Genomic DNA, 14,267 nt, shown 5'->3' on the forward strand with positions numbered 1-14,267 from the left:
AAAAACACAATTGCCAGAATAACTTGTTTTCTACACACCATCCCCCCCCAGCCGCCTTTCAGAGGCGACCTGACAAACTGTGCGGCGGGGGGGCGGCGCTTGATTTGGACATTAAATAGCCCAGGAGGGCGCTCAGCACAAGAGAACTGGGGTGGCTGCGTTTGAGAGGCGCTGCGCGCATGTTGGTCCGTGATCCCACTGATTTCAGAGGAACGACTCACGCGAGTAAAGTTCTTCACACCCAGCACAGTTTGCGGGATCGGGGCCACAGTTTAGGACATTCGTTGCGACCGTTGGAATAAAAGGCACCGTCGGCATGTAAACTATCACCACGTTTCATGGTTTCCCCAGAGCCAGCCCTGTTACAAGGCCCTGGCCGCCAGCGGTGTCCTAGCCCAGCCCCTAGCTGCCAGCCCCTCTCCCAACACGCGAGGAAGCGGGACTATTTTGCGTGCGACTCTTGCACACGGTCATTCCCATTTCCTGCCTTGGGTTTCCCCGTCCTCCTGGGGGCAGACAGCAGTGGGCCGACCAAGCTGAGCTGGGGGGGATGCAGAGCGAGGTGCTTGCACCAAGCCTCCAAACCCAGCTGTGGTTCAGGACATGCTCATTGATGGAGGCCCCCCGTCCCCACTCGTTGAGTTCTTCAATCGCTGGGGCACTTCGATTCAATTCTAGTGTTAAAATCCCTCGCTCGCTGCCCGGGGTGGGTCTCACGCCTGGTAAGCCGAGGCTAGAGTGTTTTCCTGAAACAGGTCGGGCTTGAAGCCCAGCTCCGCCGGCTGTGGGCTTGGGTTGGGGGTTTTTAACGTACCATCAAAGATGTTGCAGGATGTCTGAGGGCTGGAACACAGAACTTAGGGATGCCTTAAAAACGGAGTCTACTTAGCTGTGGCAGTTACTAAACTCTGCAACTGACCTTCTTTTGCAAAAGCGGGGATGATAAATCCGGTCCTGTCACATTTCACCCCCCCCCCCCCAAAGGAGAAAGGAGGCGGCACTAATCGAACGAATTCTTTTAAGCATTTTTTTTAAATCTCGCCCTATGCAACTCCCAGTTCATACAACGAAAGAAACAGAAGCCGGGGGAAATTAGCCTGCGCAAATATCTGGGGCTGGGGGTGGTCTCTCCCTAGCTGTTTGCGACGCGTACAGCTGAGGAACCAGGCCAGCGGGCCTCTGGGGCCAGGATTATGCGCGAGAATTTCTTCCTAATTTAGCAGTTTGGGTTTCTGGTGATTTGCTGCTAGCAGGGCCCTGGACGCTAAACAAGTAGGAGGGAGAGAGAGAGAGAGACCCCCCGAGTGTCCCCCGGGGTGGGGAAGCCCCTTCCAGGGCGCCAGAAAAGGCTACAAAGACCCTCCAACCCCCGGCGGAGGAAGTGGGATGGAGTGAGCGCGGCGCGCAGATTACCAGGGGAGGGAGGCCCAGAGACGGGGACAGGTCTAGCAGGGACCCGCGATCCATGAGCCCCACCCGTCCCCACCACCAGTCAGTTGTAGGTTCAGGACCGCAGCGCCCGCCCTCGCCAGGAGCGCAGCGCAGCGCGCTTCCACGGAGCCGGCTCCCACGCCGGCTCTCCCCCGGGAGCATGTCCTGCCCCGCGCCAGAGGCTAAGGGAGGCTTGAATTTACCCCTTGTCTGCCCTGTAGCTGGGGTCACGGGCAGGTTAGTGCCGGTGCGGTTCCTCGCCACGTTACTGCGACCTCTAGGTCTGCCGGGAAGAGGCGGCGGCATGAACCCGTCGCTACACCCAGCCCGCAGGGAACGATCCCGGGGCAAGTCACAGGAATGACTAGTCGGGAGCCTCTGGCGTGACAGGACTCTGCCCCCACCTGGCCCCCTAAGGCGCCAGGTCCGACCTGGCCCTGCTCTTACACCGACAGAAAGCGGCGGATTCGTTTAAGCGACGTCGGAGGGGCCCGAAAAACGGGTTTTGCAGGATTTCCCCGTTTGCACTTGAGTGGAAATGGGAGGCTATTTCCAGCCGCCGGGGCCAGGGCTTACGGCTGGGGGGGGGGGGAGCTTCTTCCCTCGTGATCCTTAAGGAATAAACCGCCCTTGGGCCTCCCTCCCCAGCCTAGGAGCACTGCCCAGGGTCACCGGGGCCTGGGTCCCGTCCATGTCCAGCCACCCGGCAGAGTCCCGCGGTGCGCCAGGGGCCAGCGCCCGATTCCCTCGGCTCAGGCTGCTGGCTTCTGCTTTGGGGAAACCCTGCCTCCTCCGCCCCCAAGCCCCTGCGCAGGGCCAGGCTGGGCGTGCGGAGTTTGGGCAGCTGTGTGCGCTCCGCGGACACGCCGCTGGCGGTGCCCGAAGCCGGGCTAGGTCCCTGCTGCCCAGGGACTCTCCCGCTGGCTGCAGGGCGCGGGGCGACGTCCCCCAGACGCAGGAAGGCACCAGGCTTTGGAGAGGCTGGTTCTAACCCAGGGACGGTGCTTCTCCCCCCAGCGGAGAAGGGTTCCCTGAAGGGGGCAGATCCCGGCTACCGGCTGTGGCTAAGCTGCCCGCCCCGGTTCTGTGGGGGAGTCACCTCCCCGGGACACCCTGCTAGTTGTGGCGGCTGGTGGGTAACGCGCCTGACCTCCAGCTCTTCCACGGCACAGCGAGGCAGCGTTTACACAGGTCGACTGGTGGTGGTGGACGACCTGTCTCTGTACACCCGCCTCATCCATCCATTCCTGTGACACTTGGGAACAAGCCCCTGCCAGGCAGCTGGGCGCTTCGCGCTGCTTAACCCGCCGAGCCGCCCCGCGGGGACTTCAGGGGCCAGCCTGGGTGTAATGAACCCCCCACACCCGGGAGCCATTAGCTAAAGGAGCCGATGCCCTGGTCTCTTCCTTAGAAGACACTTGTGCAGCTACCTGAGGGGTTTACGGTAATGAGCGCAGGCCCCTCCTTGCTCCAGGAGAAAAATCCCCTTCCGGCCAAGGTCCGGAGCCTCACGGGAGTTCAGGCGAGGGGGCCACGGGGACACTCACGACCCAGCCCATCGTCTTAGTGAGCTGCAGGCTACCTCGGGCCCACTGGCTGCTCCTGCAGTTACAGGAGAACATGTCCCAGCAACACGCCCATGGGCCGGTCTGCAGCTGAAGCACTGAGCAGAGCAGCACTCCGGGCTCGTTCACACCAGGGGGAATCCGGAGTCACTGGAGCGACTTTAGCAGAGTCACTCCGGATTTACTCCGGAGGCACTGAGACCAGAATCTGCTGCTCCTCCCTCTGAAAACGAACAGTCCTGCGCTAGTGACAGTGGGGCCACAACCCTATAACTCCGGACTGAAGTGGGGCTTGTCCCAAGCAAGTCTTCATCCCCCCTTCCCCCCAGACCGGTCCCAGGAGCCTCCACCAGCGGGTGGCAGCCCACCAGCTACAGCTCCCTTTAAAACATGCAGCCATGGCAGATCAGAAAAAGTCACCTTTTAACCTGTATGGCTACACTTGAAACTTCAAAGCTCTCCCAACACTGCACTGTACTCCAGATCCTCTAGGGGTGTAGCTTGCAGGGCTGGGTGTCCTGCTCCCAGCGCTGCGGCACTGTTTACACTGAGGCTTTACTGAGCTGTATCTTGCAGCGCTCCAGGGGGGTGTTTTTTTCACACCCCGTCAGCGGGAAAGTTGCAGCGCTGTAAAGTGCCAGTGTAGCCATGGCCTAGCGTACCCGGGGAGTGCGCCCAGCAGGGACCAGCCCTGCGCCCGAGGGAGGGAGCCGAGCGCTGACCAGCCCGCCTTCCAGGAAACACACACACATCCTGGACCGGGCCCTTTGCTACTCTGGATAAGGACAAACCAGCCCTACGCACAAGGCCCCGTTTACACACAGCGAGTCTGCAAACCGAATCTGCCCTGTAACTGGCGCAAACTGCCGAAGGGAGCCAGATCCCTGGATTCAGAGCTGGACTCGGCCTGCCGCACCGGAGATCCCGGGCCAGCCGGGCTCGGCAGCAGAGCAGGTCTCCTACCTGAAATAATCCATTTTACAGAAGATCTCCTTGTTCTTGATGTAGCAGCTGTTCTGCTGGCGCAGGGAGGTCCGGCACACCGAGCACTCCAGGCAGCGCACATGCCAGATCAGGTTGTTCACCTGGGATAGAGAAGGGGCTTCTGTGAGCTGGGCTTGGGGCCAGGCATGGGCCCCCCTGCTCCTCCCCAGCAAGTCCCCTCGGCCACCCACCGAACTGGTCCCCGCTCCCCAAGGTGGGGCCCTATTCCGCCCTGCCCGGTGCTCACCTTCAGGAGGTACCTGTCCAGGATCTCCAGGCCGCAGCTGGAGCAGACGTTCTTGCCGGCTGAGGGGATGGAGGACGAGGAGGAGGAGGAGGAAGGCGGGGAGCAGACGGACGGGGTGGAAGGGGTGCTGGGAGCCGAGCGGACATCTTCCTTATCCAGGGTGCTGGGCAGCGTCTCTCCGTCCGACTGGGACTGCGGAGAAAGCACCCCGAAGCGGTCAGCCATTCCTCCCCCGCGCGGGGCTCCTGCCGGGATCGAGCAGGACCGAGCAATAGCACCCCAGAGCCACCCCCTGCCCTGTGATTCATTCCCCTACAGCACGGCTCTGGAAGAGGGAGCCGCCCCATCTCCCTGCAGGGCCAGTCCCATGGGGCCCGGGCCAAAGGAGTCGGAACAGCGCGCACCAGAGCCCGCTCCTCTGAAAGTCAGAGGCAAAGCTTCTGCGGGAGCCGGATGAAGCCCTACGCGCCACCGGGGAGCTGGGGGAACGCGGTGGCCGCTGCGCCCTGGCTGGCCGCTGCGCTCAGCCCTTGGCCAGGTCCCGGGGCGCGCAGGCGGTTCTGCGGAGCCTGGCGCAGATAGCTCGCTCTTCTTTGGAGAGTTGCCGTCTGGTGTCGGTGAAGCCCCAGCGCCCTAGGGACAAACTCCCCAGCTGCCCCATGACAGGGGTGGGTGCCTGAGCGCCCCAGCTATCCTGGCTCCCAGGAGCTCGCTACCTCCCACCCAGCGGCCCTGCAGCCTTACCATGATCTGGGGGTGCTTGCTGTCCAGGCAGCGGGAGCTTCCCTTGGAGAGGGGGCCGTCCTGGGCCATCACCTTGAAGGAGAGAGCGGGAGAGATTGGCTGGGGCTCTACCCGCCTGGGCTCTACCGCCTGGGCTTCATGGCACCCTATATAAACCAGCTCAAAACAATAAATAAGAACTTTCTAGTGGCCATTTAAATCCTTTGCAACAAAAGCTGCGTCTCTTTAATGAAGCAATTTGAATGTGGATTGAATTCTCTCCCTGCCTGCACTTAACCCGGGCCTCTTGAAGTAATCGCTCCGTTCCCATGCGAGCCAAGGCGCTGAAAAAACACAAACTACCTGCAATTAGAAATTGCCGTAAATGCCCAAGATAAGAGGTATCCAGAGTGTCAATTCCAGCTGTCAATCAGGGAATCCATCAGGCCACCCAAAGAATTGCAAATTTGATTTTTTTAATGGTAGTAATTAAAAATCGAAATTCTTCCCCCTGCGCTCTGAAACGCAGAATGCAGCAGAAAGCGCCTGGATTGAAAATCCTCCCCATTCAAGTGAGGGGGGAAAAAAACAAACCCACTTTCTGCTTCCAGGTCTGGGCTTCAAAAACAGCCCGGCTGCAGCTGATATTTAAAGCGCACAGAGGGCAGCAATTTTTGGATTCCTCGCCTCTCGTCTCCCCCCCAAGCCCGGCCCATTTGCGGTTATTAAGCCCCTATTCAGGCAGACAATGCCCAGCGCTTCCTCCTGATTTGCCTCTGTCTTTGCTAAATCACTTTTTTCGAAATTCCTGAGCCATTTGCATAAACGTGCGGGGCTCGGCGGGTCGGTGCGGGCTCAGTCTCCTCGCCCGGCGCTCACCTTCCAGCCCCCGGGCACGGAGCCGTTCGCAGCTCCTCCGAAGCAAACGAATGGAAGCCAGGCTCCGCACCCCGGGCCCCAGGCTCCCCTGCCCCGCTCACCTTCCCCGCTGGGCCGCCGGCGGCCAGGGGCTGGGTGCCCTGGCGGAGCGGGACCACCGGCTCATTCTTCCAGTACATGAACAGGGCGGCGCGGGCGGAGAGACGCGTCCCGCTCGCAGCAGGGGCTCGGCGGGTCCAGCACTCGGCTCTTCCTCCTCCCGCTGCGCTCGCCCCGGGAACTCAGGGGGGCCCGGGGCCCTGCCCCGCCGGGGAAGGCCGGAGGCGGCGGCGCTGGCTGGGCTGGAGCTGCCGGGAGAAGTTTCTCCAAATTCTTCCTTCCACTGTCCCCGGCGGGCAGGACGCGCGGCCGAGCAGGGGCAGGGTCCGCCCCGCGCCTCCTCCAGGGCAGCCCGGCGGGTGGGGAGCCGGAGGCCGCGGGCAGCGTTAGGCAGCCGGGGAGCCTTGACCCCCAGGGCCCGTTAGGTTCCCGCGGGCAGGCAGCGCTGCGAGCGGCTGGAGCTCCCGGCGGTCCGAGCCGGGCACTAGCCCCACCTTCGCCGCCCTCTGCGCCCTGGGCGGGGCAGCCACCTGCAGGGGCAGCGGGCCGGGCACAGACACGTGGCGCCTGCTCAGGCGCGGGGATTGGCCCTGGCAGGGGCAGGGGGCTCCTCGCTGAGCCCTGGTCCCGTAGGAGCTGCCGGGCTCCGGCCCGGGGCCCGCTCGCCAGCAGCCAGCCGGCGGGCACCGCCGCCCTTGGGAGACCGGAGAGGACTGCGCGCTCCCGCGCGTCTCCCCAGCATTATAGGAGACGAGGGCTGGAGGTGACGGGGAGGGGCCCGGCGGGTTCTGCTCCTCTCTCCTCCTAGCTCGTCGGGAGCCAGCGCAGAGGCGGGGCAGTGACCTTACCTCTGTTCCCAGGGCCTGGGGTCTGCCGCCGCCCCGTCCTGGGGCCTTGCGCAAGGCCCTGCGCTCCCCGCAGGGAGCTGCACCAGAGCGGAGCTTGGCTCCCAGTCCTGACCCCCCTGCAAAGCGGCGAGAGGCCCGCTAAGGAGAGAGGTGCCGTGTGGATACCTCGCCCAGGGGGGGAACAGCCCTGCAGGGAGTTGGACAAAGAGAAATTAACCCCTGCCCCGTAAGCGGTTCTATTTCAATAGGTTCCCAAACTGCCCCCGGGCGCGGGTTTTGAAAAGGCTCCCTAAGGAGCAGTGGCTGGTCCTGTAGGGGAGACAACGCCCTGTGCAGCCAGGGTCCCGTTTAAAGGGGCCTCTTGAACATCAACGGGCTCGATCATGATTAATGCTACTGCGGAAGCAGTCAGTCTGTTCATTACATGATGCTAAATGAGTGAGCAACAGCCTCTCACGCTCCTAATTAGACTGTGGTGTTAATTTACTGAAGCAACCGTAGCCTTTTCTATACACAAACATTGCACCAGTCTAACTACAACACTGATCTGTCGTTTGATTCAGTTTAACTAGTCCACAGCCCGTGTGAACGCGCCTAAATCAATTTACCAGATGCAACTAAACTAGTTTGCGGCACCTTCCGACCGAAGGAAGAGCATCTAAGCAAGGTGGTTGCATCAATGTAACGATGAATCCCCAGGCGCTTCTAATGACACTGGTAGAATTCTCCTGTGTAGACAAGGCCCCACGAGTTACTCATTTAACCCAATCTTGGGGGCTGGAGGGCTACGGTCAGACACCTGCAGCTTGGTTAGAGCCTGAGCTCCATGCCAGTGAACTGAAATGGGTTTGAAACCAATTTGGTTAAACAGGTGCTAGTCCCGTGTACACACTCATTTGGGGTTAAGTGGTTTACTGCCGCTTAATTTAAACCAATTCCCTTGTACAGTGATGTGAAACTGCAGTAAGTTTGGGTTCAATCACAAGAAGCGCGGGCACGCAGGGGCTTGCAGCAGTGTAATGACATTGGTTTAAAATCACACCTTTAGTTAACCTCCTGCAACTTTCTTATATAGACAATGCCTACAGGTCCCAGATAAGGGGCCTGGTTTTCAAAGGCACTGGAGTTTTCACTGAACTTTAAGAGACTTTTCTAATAATAGGCTTATAGCATCATGTCTCCATATCTGTTTCAATGGCAGCTCCCCCCCAGAACACATATGGGGGCATAGGCCCCACTCCTTCAAAACACATACTCCCATATCTATAACATTCAGGATTAAAGCAGCACCATTGACCCACTTTACTGCTTCTTGGAGAGGGTTTATTTTGTTACTTTACTATCTGCTTAGTTACCTAACTTCAGGCACCCCCGTTTGAAGACTGTGGATTTTGTTGATTTCTGCTAGGAGAACATTCAGGTTGGAAAGGAGACAGCCCCAGCTTGGCAGCACACCAGTTAGCTTATCCATTGCAGTTGTATCTAGCAATCTTGGTTTTAAAAGATTTCATTAGTAACCTGATAATTCTAGAGCAGAGAACCAGCAGCAGTTCCACCATGAAGTAATTCTAGGAAAGTAACATGAGATGATGAAAGCTAGAGATGGATACTCCTGGTTATTAATTTTGACAGCTAAATTGGTAAGCAAAGGGGAAATCAGATGAAAGTCATTTTAGAGTAAATACAAGATATTACATTTAAACATTTGGGTTGTGACAAAAACTGAGGGGAACCAAGCAAATTCAAATGTAAGATTAATAGTCCACCCTTCCCTCATCCCTTTGGGCCTCTCCACAGTGACCTGCCAGAAGGATAAAGTGGCAACAGGAGCAGAGACAAGTGCAAAGGAACCAATGCTGGAAAGAACAACGTAGGCCACTTCTCCATACTTACGGGTTCTGAATTAGCTGGGAATTCTTCAGAAAAGGAATAAGAAAATGTGGGGAAAATAAAGAAACTGCTCAGGACACAGCAATGAGACTTTGGGTTGTATTAAGGAGATAAAGAATAATGCAGTATTAGAATGGCCATAGCATAAAAACAATGGCTAACTGGAGTTTTTCTGTATTCGCTGTTGCTGTCTATGGAAATCAGGAGTGGATTCAGCGCAGAGATTGGAGCTCTCCAATTTAAGCCTGGTTCATACTACACAGTCAGGTCGATGTAAATCACCATGCATCAACCTAGTTATGGAGGTGTCTACACTCAACTATGCCTCCCATTGCCGTAATTGTGATAGTAACACTACCTCCTGGAACAGTGTTGAATCATAGTTAATATGCTGTGGTCAATACAGTGCAAGAGCAGATACTGCATGACCTATGTCAACCCCAACAGTCCTCCTGCAGCTGTCTCACAATGCCTGACAGCAGCTGCTCTGTGACAGTGACAATCGTGAACTCCACTGCTCAGGGGTCATGGAAACCAGGCACCACTCTCCTCCCCAGAAACTTTCCCATGTATTTTTGGGCTGCCTTTTCCTGATCGTTCACCTTGGTGAGCACACCTAACAGCTCTCCCGAATAGCGGGCTCCTGCCTGGAGTGGACATGAGATATTGGATCTCCTGGACCTGTTGAAAGAAGAGGCTGTGCAAGCCCAGCTACAGACCAGCTGTCGAAACATGGACATCTCTGAGCAGATTGCACAGGGCATGCAGGAGAAGGGGTATCACAGGGATCAGCAGCAGGGCTGCAGAAAAGCAAAGGAACTGAGACAGGCACACCATGAGGCCAGGAAGATCAACAGTGAGCTGGTGCTGAGCTGCAGACCTATCGCTTTCACAATGAGCTGCATGCCAGGCTTGGTGGAAACCCCACCAGCACCTTGCAGACCACCATGGATACCTCTGAGGTGCCTGAGAGACAGACCCTGCCCTGAGCAGCGAGAAGCAGAGGAGGATGAGGGACCTGTGACAAAAGGCTCTAGCTACGCAGTGAGCCAGGGTCTTCTGGAGATTCCAAACTAGCCAATCCCACCAGCCAAGCCTGGATGAAGAGGAAAGAATCTCGGGTAAGTGTGCGTGTGCAAGCTCTCTCACAGTGTTTAAATGGAACGATGACGCCTGGCTCTTTCCCAAGTTAGCAGGACACAGGTATCTGCTTGTCATTGCTTTAATTGTAGGAGAAGAGGTGGAGGTAGAACAAAAGGTAGTTACCTGCTTTTCATTCCCCTGTAGGGTTAGGCAGGGCATGTGAAGCAGAGCGTTTACATACATAGAGATGTCCCTTGTATCCTCCTGAGAGGTCTTGATGAAACTTTCCTAGAGATACTCTGCAGTCCTCTCCCAAATGTTTCTAGGGATGGCTGCCGTATTTCTTTTTCCACAGTAAGATGCTTTCCCGTGCCACTCCGTGATTACTTTAGCAGGCACCACTGCAGGAAACAGTCTAGTGGAAAATGGTTAGAGGCTGCGCTGGGGCACCAGCACAGTTCTTTGTGCCTCTGGAGTGAGGTAGTAGCTAAAATCACCACTGTCATGGATCCACTGGATCAGTGTTATGGAACAGGCTCTCGGAGGAACACATTCAGTGTGCCAGCCCCATTAGGGGTCTCACTCTTCCTCCAGGATGAGCCACTGGACCTTTGGCCCTTCAGCACCCCAGCTTCACACCATGAGATCCATTCAACACATCCAATTGAAACAGACCAGAGGGAGATTTGTACAATCGAAGGGAGTAATGCGCCTCCTCCGTCACCTCTGCAGTGACACTCAGCCAGAGTGGTCAAATAGAAGAGTTTATGAGTCCACTGGAACACAGCACAGGAAGTCCTTGGTTAGCACAGAGTAAAGAAAGTTATAGCATAGTCCATCCTGGTTGGCACAGAGCCCAAAGCCCTGTCCCTCTGATCTCTCTTTTCCCAATACAGGTGTACCCCCAGAAGCCGTCAGCAGCCAACCCTTACCCACCATGTCCTCAGGCCTTTGTTCCCCAGCTGGACAAACACTGCTGGGCTTCCTGCTTAGAGGTGGGCCATCCATGGTCAGTGGTAGCTAAGTATCAGAGTCATGGTGATTGGATTTGTTACCGTCTTCTCAGATGCTCCATTGATACGAGATCTAAGTTCCAGACAGCTAGGAGCCGTTCACACCTGTGTCTCTGAGCCTCTGCACAGGGCAGATGAACCTTTCTATTTCTTAGCTAACCCTGGAACACATTGGGGAAATTGAGGCACAATGGATTCATTAAAAAAAATTGCAGAAAATCCCACTTCATCACAACCACTCCCTGTGGCAAATAGTGACAATGCTCAGAACCATTGCCCTGTTCTTGGACCCATGGAAATAGGGGCTGGATTTTATTGTTTTATACAACCAAACAATTATGGCCTAATTTCCCTGTTCCTCGCCCTCTTGGCAGGCCATACTGACCACAGCAGTGGCAGTAAAGTGATGCTGTGCAGAGGTGGTTCAAAGTTGAAATGGCAATAAGCACGTCTTATTTAAAACTCTAATGAGCCTAAGGGTAGGGAGTTCTGAAAATTATCTTTTGCCTTCCATTATGACTGTAAATCCAATGATAAATCTGTGTTATCCATAGGTGTTGCCATTGCAACCTTGCGGGGTGACCCCTCTACACCGATGGAATGCCTGACCCTGACGTGGAGGAGAAAGCAGCAAACTAGGGAGGACATGCTCTTAGAGACCCTGCAAGCCAGTGCTGCATCAGCCCAGAGGGTGTGGAAAGTAGATATACCAGACAGCCTGGAGAGGGGGAGAGTGGACAGGAGAAAGGCCCAGGTTCTCAGCAGAAAAAGAACAAGGAGATGCACCAGGAGAAAAAGGGGCTTCTCAGGAGCAAACAGAGAAGCTGCAGACTCTTGCTGACCTACAGGTCCAACAGTCACAGGCTGGCCTCTCTTTGCAGTCAATGGAGAACTCCACGTCAGCACCTGCCTATACCACTCCCACATATTTCACAGACAACGCGCTCCACCATCTGCAGCTCGTCTGTGCCAACCACCACCTTGAATTTTTTTTCACTATGTCCCTTAGCAATCTATCCTCAAAGAAATCATATCTCCCAGGTTTGCAGTACTTCCTGCGGCCCTGCGGCTCTGCAGACACCAGAAGGCCATTTGGTCTGTGTTTTTAATATTCATGACAACAGTGCAGAGCTGCACAGACTCCCTGCTTCTGTCAGAGATGGCAGACAGTGACAAGTGCTGCACATATTTGAGAGATTTTTAAAAACATGGAAGTTATGGAATAGGGGAAAATGGCACAATGGGAACTTAACCCCTCGGTCCCAGCCCCCACTGTGCAACTTGTGCATGCCCCAAAACATCGTGAAAATTCCCCAAAAGGTATCATGCCAGAGGGTAGCATGTTGCAGTGGAATACCTACCCATGATGCACCACACTTTGTGTCGATAAAAGCACTCCTGGTGAGTACACAAAGACCGACACAAGCAATATACTAACCCCGGTGGCTTTACACTGGCTAACTTGTATCGACCAACATTTGTAGCATAGACATGGCCCAAATCTCTGTCACGACCTTAATCTGTGGCCTTAGGACCAAACCTTCAATCCTTGGACACTCAAATTCCAGCTGTTGCTTAATCAAATTCAACCCAGGATCAGGGAGTGGATCTCCTCTGAAGTTTGAGTTACACACGTGTACCAAAAAGTGGCACTATTTACCTATGGCTGGTGAGGAATAATAAATATCTGCCCAGTGCTTTAGGAATGCAAAACACTAATTGTCAAATATTAGTAACTTTACTTCCTTTCTTCTCTCCTCAAGAAAATCGAAGTTGGATTAGTTGTGATGGTGGTAAGGGCTGATTGTATCACTCAGCATAGTAGCTAATATTGTGTGAGATTTCTAGAGTAACAAGGAGGTGAGATAATATCCTTTACTGGACCAACACCTGTTGGTAAGAGAGACAAGCTTCTGAGCCACACAGAGCTCTTCTTCAGGTCTGGGAAAGGAACTCCCAGCACCACAGCAAAATGCAAGGTGGAGCAGATTGTTTAACTGAAGTAAGGTGTCTGGTGCAGTCTCGTGGATTCTCTTCCACAAAAGGATAGCGGCTCATGAGTATTATATATGTAACTAACCTTTCACACAAGTATGCAGAGTCATGGGTAGGTACTCTTACTTGGAAATATACCAACAAATACAAATTCTGAAAGTTGAAAGACAACAAAAGTTAAATCCCAGTCCCTTTGCATATGGCATTCATTCTTGGTCACTCCATCTCTCAAAGGGCAACCCAGAAGCAGTATATTGATGCAAGATGAGATCCCTGAAGAGGCAAGATTACAGAGCTCTAGAAATGGAAAAAAAAATAAAAATGGACACTAGCTTCACTGATTTCAGAACAAAGTGCAAAAGCCAGTCCTTTTCTTCACAATACCATCAGTGCCATGGATTCAACCCTCCAAGCCTCTAAGGTTATGTCTGCGGTGTACAAAATGGTTATTTTATTTTATTTTTACATCCAATAGCTAACATAAAATCTTAGTGGAGACAACAGGTTGATCTCACCACCAAAAGGATTATCTTCAGTATAAAGTGTGCTTATGACAGTATATGATCCATAAAGTTCTGTAGTGCTCACTTCTATAGAGAAGATTTACCTGACATTTTCTATCACCCTACCATCCAAAGCCACTAGGATATTAGCAATCCCTTGTCTGAAAAAAACCCAAAATATTAATTTGAAATAGTTTAAGTCTGAGGTACAAAAACTCAAACTTACATTATTTTTGCTTTTGTAGAGTTTATAAACTCCTCGATTCTATTCCAAACGGCAGGCGAGGGCCATGACCTCAGTATTAGAAATCCACTAAAATAATTGTAATGGAAGCACACAGACACACTTACCAGTATATTCTTCTATCAGCTTTGAATTGTGGCAGAGAATAAAAATATCCACAGGCACTGTGAAAGGCGTCATGTTTATCATTTAAAAATAAACGTTAGTTGGAGATTTGTTAGTCTGAAAGCAACTATATTCGTTTGATTAACTGTTGAATCGTAAATCTATAAATGCTGAGAGCCAACTTCCATTCAGCTTGTAGGGGAAGGGATTTGCTGCAAACAAAGCACTCAAGCCTGTCAAGATGCACTACCAGGAGTCCTACTGAAGTCTATTGAGGCCACTCCTGGTAGTCAGCCCTATTCCAAGTATGTGTTTGCAGGATTGTTCCTTAAAAAGCTAGTTAGAAGTAACAAGAATGAGACACACAAGGTAATTTCTCCCCCTTATCCCATCATCTGGAGTTGGGTCGTCATATTAGCATCCACCATCTTCATCTGTGGAGCAAAACTAAGGTCCCCCTGCTTACCAAGGGTACGGTAAGGTAAGAGCTCTGGCATACTGACGGGTGTCAATCGATAACTGAATTATCATACAAAGCTTTTTTCTACCAACAGTGCAAACAGTTCCATTTACAACATCAGCACAGCCCACCAACTGAAAGGTCCATTTACTCCATCATTCACCATCCTAAGTTACTGGTTCTAGTAAAGAACAAATA

The 14,267-nt window shown here is 53.9% G+C and overlaps 1 protein-coding gene across 1 annotated transcript in view; it reads right to left on the reverse strand.

Annotated features, from left to right (window-relative positions):
- The window catches only part of LHX6 (LIM homeobox 6), a 41,321-nt gene extending 35,313 nt beyond the window's left edge, over window positions 1–6,008 (reverse strand). The window contains exons 1-4 of the mRNA XM_032767614.2: window positions 5,931–6,008; window positions 4,972–5,043; window positions 4,228–4,419; window positions 3,960–4,081 (exon numbers count right to left, since the gene is read on the reverse strand). Coding sequence (XP_032623505.2) covers window positions 3,960–4,081; window positions 4,228–4,419; window positions 4,972–5,043; window positions 5,931–6,008 — 464 coding nt within the window. The remainder of the gene's footprint in view (window positions 1–3,959; window positions 4,082–4,227; window positions 4,420–4,971; window positions 5,044–5,930) is intronic.
- Window positions 6,009–14,267: the final 8,259 nt, after the last annotated feature.

The sequence above is a fragment of the Chelonoidis abingdonii genome, chromosome 24 (genome assembly GCF_003597395.2).
Source record: "Chelonoidis abingdonii isolate Lonesome George chromosome 24, CheloAbing_2.0, whole genome shotgun sequence".
NCBI classification, from domain to species: domain Eukaryota; kingdom Metazoa; phylum Chordata; order Testudines; family Testudinidae; genus Chelonoidis; species Chelonoidis abingdonii.